Here is a 14285-nt window from a genome sequence, read left to right on the forward strand (position 1 = left end):
AACCAATGTTACCCCAATAAATTTAAGAAACACGTTTACTGACTTCAAAAAAGAATTAATTAAAAACTAAGCATCCAAATTCAGTTCTAATTCAGGAAGAAGAAAACTGACTCTTTCAGAGTGGCATTTCGGTGAGCCGTGTTTGAAGTCCTGTAACGGACTGTCCCAGGTGAAGGAAGGGGCGTCAGTGGGGCCTGGACGAGGAAGCCGGGTGTGTCTGGAACGTGGGTGTCCGGCAGGAGCGGGGCGCAGAGCGGGGCGCAGACCAGGGCCAGGTCAGCAGCCTGCTGATTGTGAAGGGTTTGTGGGCCGTGCCAAGGACAGTGCGAAGCAGCTAAAAGATTCTGAGCCCAGGGAGGCAACTTTATCGAAATCGCATTTATAAAAAAGCTTCCTGGTGACTGGCAGAAAATGATCTAAGGGGAGAAAACCCGAAGGCGGGAAACTAGCAAAGATTTGCACAAACCCGGAGGCGATCACTAGGCCAGGTGGGGATGAGGATAAGTGGGTAGCTTCGAAGAAGTGAATTTTACTGAATTTCGTCGTTGATCGAACGTGGAGGGTGAGCGAAGTGTGCCGAAGACCCGTGAATAAGGCAGGAAAAAATCATGGAGTTTGAACACCAAAGGACCACAGCGGGTCTTTCAAAAAGGTCAATAGCATCCGATGCTGCTCAGAGTCAAGAAAGACAAAGACTGAAATTTAGAAATATGGGGGGCATTACCGTCCTTAGAGAAAGCCCCTTAGACACAGTGGGCGCCAATGCCATATTAGACTGGGTCGAAAAGAGAAGAAATGAAGAATTGGAAAGAGCAAAGGCAGACAGCTCATTCGGCAGGGTGTACATACTAGTCCCCCTCTCTCAAATGCCCTCCCTCCCCGTTCCTACTGGGTAAAATCTTCACCCATTGCAGCACTGGGCTGAAGTGAAGGGGATTTATAAATAAACAAACAGAAATCCAAGGAATATATATATTTTTTTCCAGAAGCAAATTCAGCCAGGGCTGGAAGTCAGGAAGTGAGTGACTTATTCCATGCTCACCAGACAAAAACTTTCGACCAATAAAGAGGCCTGTACGCTCTCTGGTGCCAGTGTGGGGGTGTCGGTCAACATGACGCCAAGAATGTGATGCAATTCTTAAGAACAGGAAGAGGTTTAGCCGGAATGGAAAGAGGACCCGGACTTGGGGGTGGCGGTCGACAGGGTGGAGTGGGAAAAGGAGTGTTTTTAATTTTTTTCAAGAGCAGAGCCAGAAACGAACTGACAAAAGCGGAAGGAATTGAAAAACTATAACCGAATGTCTTTCTACCCACTCTCTGTAGCAAAGCAGACAGAAAAGCCTCAGATTCAGGACTGGCTCTTTTATCATTTATCAGGAGAGAGAAAACACCGGCCCCTCGAGACTCTCCTGAAACACGGGGCATCTCCCTGCATTTTTCTCTTCAAGCCAAGAGCGGCTGTTCTGGGTACAGGTGAGAAATTTGATCTGTAAGCAAGGACAATGGCTGTCAACCTCAGGAAAGCACGTACGCGGGCACCTCATTCGTACGCTGTTAGAAACAGCTCAAATGTTCGCCGCTGATGTTCTCACAAGGTGTAGGAGCGCAAGAATATTTTCGAACTCATTTGAATAACGAAAGAATAAGAAAGATTACACAGAGACAGTGTTTGCTCTAAACGACACAGATTCTCTATGACATATTTTTAGATACTTTGAGGAATCATTCTTTGGACTTAGCTAGGCGTCTGAAATGGAGAGAATCAGGCCCGTACGACTTACTTTCCATTAACTAAAACAGTTATTTAAAAGCTGGTGTTATGTGAGATCTAAAAATCTGAGGTTCAATGGAAGAACATGGCTAGGGGTTTCCAGTCAAATCATAAACATGAGATTAAAGGAACAGCCCAAATTATTTTCTTGAGAGGAGATGGAAAAGTCAAAATATTATTTGAAATTAGTGAATGTTTGTTACGGTGTTTATGATAATAGGATTTGCCTTGTCTGTCACTTAGAGACCATCATTTTTTAAAGAGGCTGTTCCCTTTCCAGTATCCTTGCTTTTCTCTCATGGAAATGCTACTTTTAAAAAAAAAAAAAAAAAAAGCCCTTAGAGAAAGTAGCCAAGAGCCTTTGGACTGGAGTTTTGCTGCCCTCTGCTGGGAACACTAAGTCATGGCCTGAGGAATGGGCCACGCTAAAGGATCCTAAACACCGCCCCATGGCCAGACCAGGGCACGGCCCCGCCCGGAGTAAAATAATTACAGAACTGGGCTGCTAGTTTCCAGAACGGGCAGGCTTGCACTGGTCACAAGTGTTTTCCTTGGACAGTCAGAACGGTAATAACAGCGATACCGTGTGGAGGTTCACGTCACAGTTCATAAAACGCTCACAATCATTATTGCATTTGTTACCTCCTTTCATTCTCCAACGATCCACTGAAATAGCCGTAACAGGTACCATCCCCATGGACAACTGAGGCGTGGTGACTAAATAACTTACCTCAGGTCTCGCAGCTGCAGAGGGGCAAGCTGGGTCGAGAAGCCAAGTCTCCTGACTCCCCCGTTTAGTGCTTTCTCCCTTTACTTCCACAAACCACTGCGGCACGTGATGCCAGTGATTTGTCTCTGTTGCAGCTTCTCGTACATCTCCATCCTTCTTCAGCAATGTCCATTTTACATTATCGTGTTCACCTAATTGATGAAAACAAACACGCTGCTTTGCATATGATTCGGGCAAGGCTATCTATACTGCTAGCGAAAACAACAAGAACAAATATATTTAAATAAATCCCACGAGCAAATGGATGGACCACAGCAGAACTTCTCAAACGTTTACTTAGTTCTTTAGTGGCTTTTCCAAAAATCTTTGGCAAATAGTTTTGTAATATTAAGTCCCAACTCTGCTACCGGGGAAAACTGTGTTTGAGAGATGAAAGTAGAGCGTAAAGATGAAAAAAAGTCAAGAGAAAACAATTTGAGAGTCAAGGTATTTTATTTTAAAGTTCCAAGTGTGCGAATAAACATCCCAATCCAAGTGGACAAACAAAAGGCGTACGAATTGCTATGCTCTTGTCTTTACTTCCGTAGGTCTCACCCCTACCCCCTGCGCATCCAGCCCAATGAACCTCATTGTCCACCTGCACTCCTCACAAGGGACCCGTTAGGAGAAGTCTGGCCGGAGCAAACTGCCATCATTTGGTCAAAACTAAGGCTTACACCAGTTTAACTTTAGCATGGTTAAAATACGTCTTACTTTACATGGCACATTGGTCAAGGCATTTATCATTGAACCGGAGTCACTTTTTCAGATGTCAGATTGGTAAGGAGTGACATGAAAAGCTAACTTACTCTAATCCACACAACATAAAAGCGACCACAGATATGACGGCTCTGGTCAACAGGAAACCTTTCCAGATCAACGTCTGCCAGTCTGTTTGACGTTGTTTGTCTTCGAGTCTAATCTGTCTCCATGCCTGAACTGCCTCCTTCTTCACCCTACTTTTCAGCTGTTTCTGCCCTAAAGAATCTATTTATTTCATTTGCTGTATCATCTTTCTTCCTCTTACCTGGTGTGGTCACTATGGAGAGCTAGGACAGCATCTTCCTGTTGGTCCTCTTTGGCTTCGAGTTTTTAACGTACCTCTTTCCTTTCCCATTCCCGTTGGGCCTATACCATTTTACTCCACTTTTTCTCCTTCCATTCAAAGTATATGTACATCCCTGGCTTACAGAACAGTCCAGTTCCAGAAAACGTGTGCACACATTTTTGTAAGTCGACGCACTCATTCTGCAAATATTTGCTGAGTCCCTCCAACATGCCAGTCATCAAACTGAGTGCCAAGGATTCAGACACATAAACACAATAGAATTGGTCTTTACCTCGGGGACCTTACACGGTATATAGCCGAAGAGTCAAATAAGGACACACCGACGGCTATTTGAAATCAGTCGGTTCTATGCTGATAAGAACAAGTTGTCAAGTGAGGAAGAAATTATAATTTCTCTCAGGCTGGAGGGAAGGAGGGTGAGGATGTTAGGACAGTTTTACAGAGACAGAGCTGTCTTTGAAAGGTGAGAACTTCAGGAGGTTGAAAGTGAAAAGGATAGGGGTAAGGCGCACAAAAGCATGTCCTGGAGAGAAGGTACCTGAGCCAAGGCTCAAGGTTAAGTGCTCGACTGGTCAGAGGCTGGATGATTTTGTGTGGCTGGAACACGAGGTGGTAGCAGATGAGTCTGGAATGGTACAAAGGGTCAGACTGTGGGAGGCAGACTGAGGACGTGATCCTTTATCATAAAAAGACGGGGCGCGATTAGCTCTTTAAGAAGACTTCTGGCGTTAACATGACAGTATCGGGTTGAAAGAGGAACGTGGGTAAGGTAAGCAGTGCGGGGGCTACGTCGGCCAGGACGCCTCGTTAATGCGAGCGCGAGTCCAAGGGCAAAGGGAAAGGGAGTGATGGATGAGAAACTTTTGGTATCCAGCGAAAACAGATTCTGGTTAACAGCTGAGAAGTGGAAGGAGAAAACGTGGGAGTCAAATGCAGTTCACAACTTGTAGCTCAGGTAAAGGGGATGGCAGGTGATGCCCCCAAATTGCAATACAGTGGGAAGCACAGGTTAGGTCTTACCTTTGAGAGTAATGGGATGGAGAGGTTTTAGATGCACTTAAGTATTTAAGAATATTCAAACACAGATATCCAACAAGCAGCAAAAATATTTAGGCCTGGACCTCAAGTTTGAAGATAGGTATACTCTGGAGTTATCAATAATACAAGTGTTAGTGGAAGCCCAAATATAGAAGACAAACCAGAGGAGCTTGTTTTTGAAGAATTCTTGCAATGTTTGATTTTTTATAAAGGGATTCCTTAAAGCAGGGGCATATCTGTATTTTTAGCAAGAGATCACACTATGCTATCTTTTATCAATAAAAGATAAATTAAGATTAAAAAACAAAGAGTAAATGTAACCGTTGATTTGAAGCTCTTGCTTACAGAAGCAAACCTGAAGCATCACATTAACTCCTCAGTAAAGACAGCATCTAGGGAAATGAAGTAAAATGAAAAGGGATAAGACCAGTGAGAGAGAACAGTGGGGGGAAGAAAGAGAATGGGCGAAAGGATTAGGAAGGGGAGATTTATTTTCAAAAATTGCTTTGCTAAACCTTGTTGAAAAAGATGTAGAAAAAATGTTGAATTAAGATCAAATGAAAAAGTCAAACCAAGAATGATAAAGGACAAACAAGAACTCGAGGCAAAAAACAAACAACAAAAAACAAACAAACAAACAAAAAACATTAAAAAGGAATACAGGGAGAAATGACAGAAAAGTTAAAATAATATATGACTTTCCCAAAAGGAAGCTAACTAGTCACTTGACAGGACAAAGCGCCATGGCAGTGCTTAAGACAAACATGTCTACAGGATTATTCTGGAGTAGTGAACACTACAATGTGCCGGCCAGGTGGGCGTCTAGCAGTCCTGGATTTGAACCTGAGTACTCCGACTCGCTAGGTGGCCTGGGGCAAGCTGGGAAAAGGGTTATGAGGATTGTAATAATACATGTAAAATGCCTAATACACAGTGCTCAAATAAAGGTTATGGGAGGAAAACAATTTTTTTTTCTAATCAAAAATATGGATTCAGTTATAGCACTTGAAATAAACTTTATTAGAACCAAGCTATTGAATTGCTTGAGATTGTTTTTATACTGCTGGGTCAAGCTTCTCTGTAATGAACGGAAAAGGATGTGAGACTCGATTTGCCCTTTCTATCTCGAACTGTCACACATGCTATACATTCTCCTTTGGGGACCTGTGCAAGCTATTTGGTTCGAGCAGTTAACGTGCAATCACAGTGACACCTGTGCAGCCGCGGCTCTTTCCTTTCTCGCTGAGCTTCTGCGAAGCCAGGTGGAGTTGCCAGCTCTGCTGAATATTCTAACCAAAGAGCCGTAATTGTGTGGCCACCGACGTTCAAGTCCTTAGTCATGGAAACTAAGATGGCATTTAAATTCCGAGATGTCTTCTTTTGTGTACATCACTAATAATGTGTGTACAGAAATAATTATCCATTTGTCTGAACTTGCTTTTGCAAGACTTCCTAATAAAAGCAGAAAATATAAATTTTAAGATCCTTAAATGTGATTTTGAGGAACTGAGACCAAAATTTTTTTCTGTACAACCAGACTTCTAAATATACTATAGAAAATATGGTAGAATTTTTTTTTTTTTTTTTTTGTACACAATCTTTCAAGAACGCATCTCATCCACAGTTAGTTCAAACTGTAGAATTCTTCCAATTCACCAGTTCTGGACAGTTTTCAAGGCTTCTGGGTACTTACCTTTGAGTTCTACCTCCTACATATCTGGGGATCTTAAGTGGGGGACCATGGGCCACGAGGTCATGAGCAGGCTACGTGGAGTTCTTGGATTCCCTGGCAGAGAGTGTGACACTTGATACGTGTGTACGCTTGAATGTTTTTCTGGGTAAAGACACAGACCCTTTATCAGATTTTTAAAGGTTTTCCAAAAAGCTTAAGAACCACTGTTAGACATTTAAATGAACAGATGTATATATAATTTGCTAAATTTTGCTACATTTTAACATCCATGAAATTTATTAAAGCACATAAGGAAACCGTGTTACAACAACTAGAAAAACTACTTGTAAGAGTAGCTCTACATTTTCACTTCCTGGTAATTCACACGATCTTAACCCACTGTGATCCGACGTCTATCCCCACGTCTCTGGAATTACCTCTGCCTGTATGATTAAGTTCCTATTTGTTAAATTCAAAGTACCTTTTTGGGTACTCATTTATCTGACCTCTTGGTGGCACATAGAAGAGCAGACTGATTTGAACCTGCCTAGGTTCAAACCTCAGCTCCATCGCTTCCCAGCTCTGCGACCCTGGACAAATCAGTGAAGTCTTCTGTGCCAGAGCGGTAGCCTTCGTAAAGTTTCTTCATCCATATCACGTGAACAGTACTCACTTCAAAACGTCAACATGAGAATTAAATAAGCTAACAGAGCATCATGTAAACAGTAGTTATTTGGTATCTGGAATAACTCCTTTCTTGAAAATCACTTGAACCCTGTCTCCTATGTCTTATTAGTTATTTGGTATCTGGAATACTCTTCTTGAAAATCACTTGAACCCTGTCTCCTATGTCTCGTTCTACCTTTGATGACTTTTCAGTTCCACCTTCCTACTTCCAAGCTTATCCCCCTGTAATACATCCTTTACGCTACGGTCACAACGGCCATTTGAAAACTATAAATCTGACGTCATCTCTTGCCACTGACATTAGTGTGGTCTAAGCTCCTCAGCACGATAGACAAGACTTTATGACAGTCGCCTCGCCTGGCTCTTCCTCCAGTCTCAAATGCCTACACTTACCCTCGGGTTATGTTGAGCCAAGCTAATTACAATCCCCCAAACATGCCTTATTCTTTTAACTCGTGACTTTGTACAAGCCACTGACTCCGTCTAGAATACCCCATTTGCCTCTTCTTATCACATTCCCTCCCAAATTAGGTGTCCTTTCCCAGTGTGTCCCCCAAAACCCTGGACAGTGCTTATGGCATTATATTTCAGAGGCCTGTTTGGCTGCCGATACATTTCATCTTCGTTTCCCACCATCTCCAGTAAAGAACAGAAGCAGCAGCCGTATTATGACTGTTTTTTCTCTCATTTTGCTACCATCGTAACCTTAAACCGTTTTCCTATTCCTTTGTCATTCCATACCCCGCCTTCTCCTTTTTTAATTAACCCACTGAGGTTAGGTAGAAATACACCTGGAAGGACATGTGTGCATAAATAAACTAGGTAACAAAACTTCACACTGAAGGAAACATTCTAGAAGTATTTATTTCATTGCTGGCCACTTGGTTACAGCATGCAACTCTCGACAACGAGCTGCCACGCTCCCTGTGCCAGGAGCACCGGACGCTAGGGCGCCACTGCTCAGGTTTTCCCCCTTTCGAAGGCTCGCGTTACCACCATCATTACTCAGGGACAAGCCTTTGGGACCGAAAAGCACTTATTCTCTATAAAAAGTAATTTCATATTCCATGCACAAAATGCCAACTGGCACATTTAGGTCCAAAATGGAAAGACAAAAATTTTATTCTAGTTCTGTAAATTATCAGGAATAAAAGTGTTTCTCCTTGCCTTGTTAGAAGGAAATAGAATTTTTTTTTTCCTCTATCAGGAATCAGGACAGTAGATTTGATGACCCCACAGCATTATAAAATTGCTCACTGGTTGGAGTTTTTTCAGGATGTTAAGAAGTAAGAAGTTGGCTCATTTTCCTGTACAATTTAAAGAAATATTTTCAGTATATGTAGGAGTTATAGGTCATAGCGCAGACCCTTGTGACATATCTAAAAGGCCTATCCTCGCATTTTAAAAATTCTGTCTCAGAAGGTACAAGGAAATCCCCATTATCCCTGAGCAAAAAGGGGACAATCGCAGGTCCTTTTATTTGTGAACAGAAGCCACTGTAAATGAGTTCTCTATGTCTAGAACATTCTCAGAGAACTTCTACAAACTGAAGCAGGTGTGGGGTGCTCTGAGAGACGTTCCGGGTAAACGTATTTAGTAGTTTTTGTCACTCTGCAAAAACTTAAATGTAATGAACTACACAGCTGAACGTTCTCCATTTTGAAATCTGAGACTGTCCTGAGAGGACACTTAAGGGACATGAAACTATTGGGCACAAGAGTTTTTAAATTGTTAGCAAATTGAGGCAGGAGGAAAGAGAGTGGGGGAAACGAGCGGGGACAGTGAGGAAGGGGAGGGACAAAGCCGCAGTCACGGTCTGTTCTCATTGAGTCAGGGGCCTCTGGCTATCTGTGTACTATCCTCCCTCTTTAATTAACACACATCAGATGCTGAAAATAAAGACTGTCCCAAACTAACTTAAGTCTTTTAAGGAATAAATGACAGAAAACATTTTAGCTTCTTAATCAAGGAGTGCTATAATATAATTTCAAGGCATCTTAATATAATTAATTTAACCCTAAAGCAATTGTGCAATAAGCAAAATACAAAAGGGGAACAAAGGTTAACTTCCTATCGGGGCCAAGAGACAAGATCTTTGCAGCACACACAGCAATGAACCTTCACATGCTGGAGTCTTGTTGAAAAGGCCATCGAAAACTCAGATTACGGAAAATCACAAATGTCGCTGACAAAAGGAATGTTGATTAGATCGTCAAAAACTTCCCAAAGGGCTTCCTTCTCTGAAGGAATTTCAGACTGCTGCTAGCACAGGTTGGTTAACCCCAATCTCACTGATGGCTCTGTTAGAGGATGAAGATGCCCCAGTAAGTGCAGCTTTAAAAAAATGTAAAACACTAGGAGAGGAAAAAACAAAATGCAACGACCTACTGTTCCCTAACGTACATACGGCTTAGCACCCAGAGAAAGCGTCTGCCCCCAAAAGAGACTTTCTACATGGGGTTAAGCTGCATGAAAGGAGGTGTGACCTTTCATTTTCAGGATGTGTCTTTTCTCGCAAGGTCTTTAGAGGCGGAAGTTCCAGTTGGATTCTAATACATATCTCTGTGAGCTCGGTTTCCCGAAAACATACACCTGTCAGGTTCTACGTTCTCCCTTGCCAGTGACTGGATTCGCGACTTCACAGCCACCAGAATCGCACATACACTATCAACATGATGAAAAACACGGCCACGGCTGCGAGTTTGGCGTAAGTGGAACGCATGTTCAAGTACTTCGCATCCTGGCGGTATTTCTTGGACAGACTGGACAAATTGTTAGCCTTTGAATCCAATGCTGTCAGAGGAGAAAAAAGGAAAACGTTAATTAGTCCCTGGGAATTTACCAAATGTATTAAGCCATAAAAGTAACCAAAATGAGTGGCACTATGCGAAACAACCATGAAGCTTAAATTACATCGCTTTTAAGGGTAAAAGGTTGTTATGTACTGATTAACTCACAAGCCCAAAGTTCTGTAAAATCTACAGTGCATTAAAAATGATCAGACCAAACTAGGTTCAAATCTTTGAGGCTGTACAGTGAGGTGGTTGAGAGCACAGGTTCTGGCCTCGGGCTCTTTGGTTCAAATCTCAGCTGCACCAGCCACGAGACGTTGGTCAACTCGGTCCCTCTAAAGACCCAGTTTCCTCATCTACGAGATGGAGATAACGACAGTAACTATGTCAGGGAGCAAGCACACACGAGAACGCCTGGAACGTGAGCACAGCACCGGCACATGGTAAACATCTGATGTAAGCCGACATTAATCATCTTCACAATCTTTCAAGGGTCTAAATTATATTCTCTCAGATTCTGAAACATAATAATCCATGTAAAATAAGACTCAGGGAATCAGAAAATTCAGTGAACCAGACACTGGGTGATAAGCTGTATCTCAATGGTGACTGCTGCCAATTTTCTAAAATTCTCCACATAGGACAGACTATTAGGAAGCTAAAGCTATCAGAAATTATATTTCAACAGACATGAAAAAGCTGTAACTAAAATATAATAACAGATACTAGAAAACCACCAATATCTACCAAATTAAGCTTTTTAGAATCTTAGTTTTTTCCCACAAGGACGTTTGCAATGTTGTAATCTTCTTATAATTGTTCACTGAGCCCTTACAGGAACAGCCAGATGGACACAAGATAGACTGGACTAAAATATATGGTCCATTTTAATAATAAAAACAAGCTCTCGGTTTGACATAAATGAATTCTAATCACACTGTTTAGTCCTTTAAATTTTTGAAAAACTATTTTGTTTTCCTTAGGGAATGCTCTGGAATATCTGGAGTTGCCTAACAGAGACTGGTTTTGATTAAGAAATGTGGCATTACTTAATAACACAGGCATGATGGGCCACTTCTCAGTGAGTGACTTGGCTTGTGAGTAAGAAAAACACCTCGTCACGTAAAGAAACAGTGAGGGGGTGAGGAAGAACCATGGCGACGCTGCGGGACACCTGGAGCCAGTTCCCTGGAGCGTACAGTCCGCCGGACAGAGGTTTGTAACTGCTGTTGACCGTGCAGCCCCGCTGCCCAGAACAAGGTCTGACATACAGTCAGTGCTCGATAAATAAATATTTGCTAAATGAATCTAAATCCACTGAGAAAAACTGGTCAGAGGAACAAGTATCAGGTCACATGAAGTAAGTAATAGTTAAGAGAATTCCTTTACATAGGAACACTTAGAAACACGTGATACCGTAAAGACAAAGCCACTGCTTGGAGAAGTCATTCGGCATATATTTATGTTATAGGCAACATGTAAAGTGCTAGAGGATACAACGATGGTCAAAATGTACATGACCCCTATATTTGTGGAATCTACAGTCTGGTAAGGTGACATCTTTGAATGAAAAGACAAAACTGTGGCTTAAAAAAACAGGTATATGTTGGCAGGAAAATAAGGGCATAATTTGATGTTGCTGAAAGAACCTATAGGGATTATTCTTGGGTCTTAAATGCAAAGTAGACTAGCTATAAAACTTTAAAAATCTGAAGGAGAAGCAGCGATGAAACATGGATTCTTATTACGAAGAAGCTTATTTAAAGAGGAAGAAAACGTTTTTTTGAGGTAGGCTAATCTTTTCACTGTCTTTCACATATGCTCTGATCAGATATATCTTCTCTTAAAATACCACTCTTCACTCCTTCCTGATGTATCAAATTTCAAGAACTCTTTCCTGTTCACTTCACATTTATCTACTTACTTCTGCATGTTGATAGCTCTCACTCTCTATAGATCTATTTAAAACTATCATACACTGAAGACAGACAAGGTCTCGTAGGCCAACAAATTCTGCCAGGCACTGGCAGCGTGACTTTTAGCAAGCTACTTCACTTTTCTGAGTCTCTGCCTCTTTATCTATAAAGCTGGTTTGATACTGCCCACTTCACATGGGATTATTTTAAAGAATAAGTAAGATATATATGTAAAGTCTCCCTACCATATTGCTTGCTTAGCACAAAGTAAGGGTCCAATTGATGTTTGTTCCCTTATACCATCTATCAATTACTCTGTGACTATGTTTCTTATCTTCTCAATCAGATGAAGTTACTAAAGGGTAGAAAAGTACCTCTTGTTCACTCAGTATATCAGCTTTGCAGCAACCAGCAAAGCACTAGGTGAGAATCCTTCACATTTTTGATAAACTGACCAATATATAAATTTTGGATTAAAAAAAAAAAAATCCTGTACTGGTTTACTTTATCCCAGGTAGAAACTGTAAGTCTGTTGTGATGAAAATTTATACAGACTCTCTCACCCAAAATTTGATGTTTAGAGAGTATGAAGCTATATGCTGAATGACGGCTATCGACAAAAAGGTTAAAATTCGCAGTATATAGTAAAGAAAAAATCCATTTATTCATGAATATGTAGTGAGGTTCAATTCAAGAAATAGTCATTAAGGCATCTACCTGTAATCAGTACTGTGAGAGAAATAAAAAGTATACGAAATAGATATGAAACACATAAGCACTACCCTTAAAGAGTACATGTCCACATTAAACACTCAGTAACATTTCAGTATTAGGTCAGTATCTATTTTTTTCACATAAATTAGGTAAATAAGTACACACATGCATACATGTGCGCACGCACAACTCACACCATTATGTACTACACACACACACACGTACATACACACACATACCATTATGTGCTAAAAAACATTGGCGCTAAGTGCTTTAAGAGTTTGAAGGATAAAAGATCTGTGTGATGTGGGCCGTAAGAATCAGGAAAGGCTTCTTGGAAGAGGCAGTTCTCATCTAGATTTTAAAGAACAGGTTTAAGATGGTGAGGAAGTCGACCTGGGAGCCAGAATGTTTGTGAACTGGGGAGAATGAGGGCGTTTGTCATCTCTTTATCTGCCATTAAGAAGAACACAATGCCTTGCACTCAACAATAACGACCGAACGAATGAAAAGCACGTTGAGACCAGACTAGATCTTTTCCTGCAGTCACAGGTTTTCAGAGCTTTCCAGCAGAAGAATGCCTTGATGAAAATGGCATCTTATAACATTTGATCTGGCAGCAGTCAGGTCTCCCAAAGTGGCTGCTCAGGAAACACTGCGATCGACGATTTCTGTAAATATTTCCTTAATTTTGTCAATCTTTTGGAAACAGTAATTGCTTCTGATATGGGATGAGACCTTTATACTGTGCCAACTCAACGAAAACTAATCATGCTATGAAAAACCGAGTCATGTTAGAAGCTTTGTAACGTCATCTCGTCTGAGATGAAGTCTGAGAGTGTTTGACAGAGCCTGACAGCATCAAGGCACCCCGTACCCCAGCAAGCCCCCCTTGCCTTTGGCACGGGAACCACCCTTCGTAAGGCTCACACTGCTTTTAGGCACCTGAGAGCGCTTCCCCTCGCTGGAGCACTTCTTCGATGTTGGCCACCATGATCCTCTGCACGTCCTGCAGCTCAGTGTTGATGGAGCCTAGGTTCCTCCGGGCACGACTGTCAATGTAGAGCTTCTTGGTTTTCTGAATGTAGGTATCTAGAAGGAGGAAGAAAAGTCACCATCAAATCCATCAAAGAACCGAGGCAGAACAGAAGTTCGGAGTTTAGTCCTGGATTGCAATCCTCCATGGTTAACCACCTCTTGAATGAGAATCTAAATGTGGTTTCTTTGTGTAAAGATATAACAAGATGACCATTCAGGAGAAACGTCCTTTGCACACCTTCGAATTAGAAGTAACTGCTATTGGGACCCTTAGAGAAATTAAGACCCACTGCAGTAAGCCTGTTCTGAAAGCAGAAATTCTCGAACTGCATCCCATGGACCTTTAGGGTTTCATTATTTATCTCCCGAAAAGGACCAATCTAGCTGGCACCAATCTAGCACTTTTACAGCCTAATATGGCAAAAGTGTTATTCTATCATTAAAAAGTTGAAAGAAATTATCCTAAAGTATTTTTTTTAACATATACTCCCAATTTCACTCTGTTCATAAACTTCAGGTAAAACAAACATGTGACAGGGAGTCTCCCAAAATACCACTATAAAACTGCAGTCTTAGTCATGGTTAATCCATGTCCCTATTTCTTAGAACTGTGAGAAGAATGACTTACTGTTAAAGATTATATTCTCAACATTTGGAATAATCTTAAATTACAGGTGCTGGATGCCTTCCATTTGCCACTTTAGATCTCCTCTCCACCCTGCTGCGCCAGCTCTGGCCTTGGGAAGCTGACCTGCATGGACCACATCAATGCGCTTCCTGCCCCTCAGCTTCCCATTAGGTTCAGCCAATGGGGAGCCC

The 14285-nt window shown here is 41.7% G+C and overlaps 1 protein-coding gene and 1 long non-coding RNA gene across 3 annotated transcripts in view; both read right to left on the reverse strand.

Moving 5' to 3' along the window:
* LOC107196245 overlaps positions 1–7103 on the reverse strand; it is an 18170-nt gene extending 11067 nt beyond the window's left edge. For both annotated transcript variants that reach the window (XR_003048661.1, XR_001517631.2), the window contains exons 1-2: positions 6341–7103; positions 2502–2692 (exon numbers count right to left, since the gene is read on the reverse strand). This is a non-coding gene — a long non-coding RNA (uncharacterized LOC107196245). The remainder of the gene's footprint in view (positions 1–2501; positions 2693–6340) is intronic.
* Positions 7104–7852: 749 nt separating this feature from the next.
* Positions 7853–14285, reverse strand: part of LOC102892621 (vesicle-trafficking protein SEC22b) — a 16340-nt gene continuing 9907 nt past the window's right edge. Inside the window, exons 4-5 of the mRNA XM_006919692.3 lie at positions 13374–13520; positions 7853–9799 (exon numbers count right to left, since the gene is read on the reverse strand). Coding sequence (XP_006919754.1) covers positions 9645–9799; positions 13374–13520 — 302 coding nt within the window. The 3' untranslated portion in view covers positions 7853–9644. The remainder of the gene's footprint in view (positions 9800–13373; positions 13521–14285) is intronic.

Source organism: Pteropus alecto, unplaced genomic scaffold (assembly GCF_000325575.1).
Source record: "Pteropus alecto unplaced genomic scaffold, ASM32557v1 scaffold106, whole genome shotgun sequence".
Classification (NCBI taxonomy): Eukaryota; Metazoa; Chordata; class Mammalia; order Chiroptera; family Pteropodidae; genus Pteropus; species Pteropus alecto.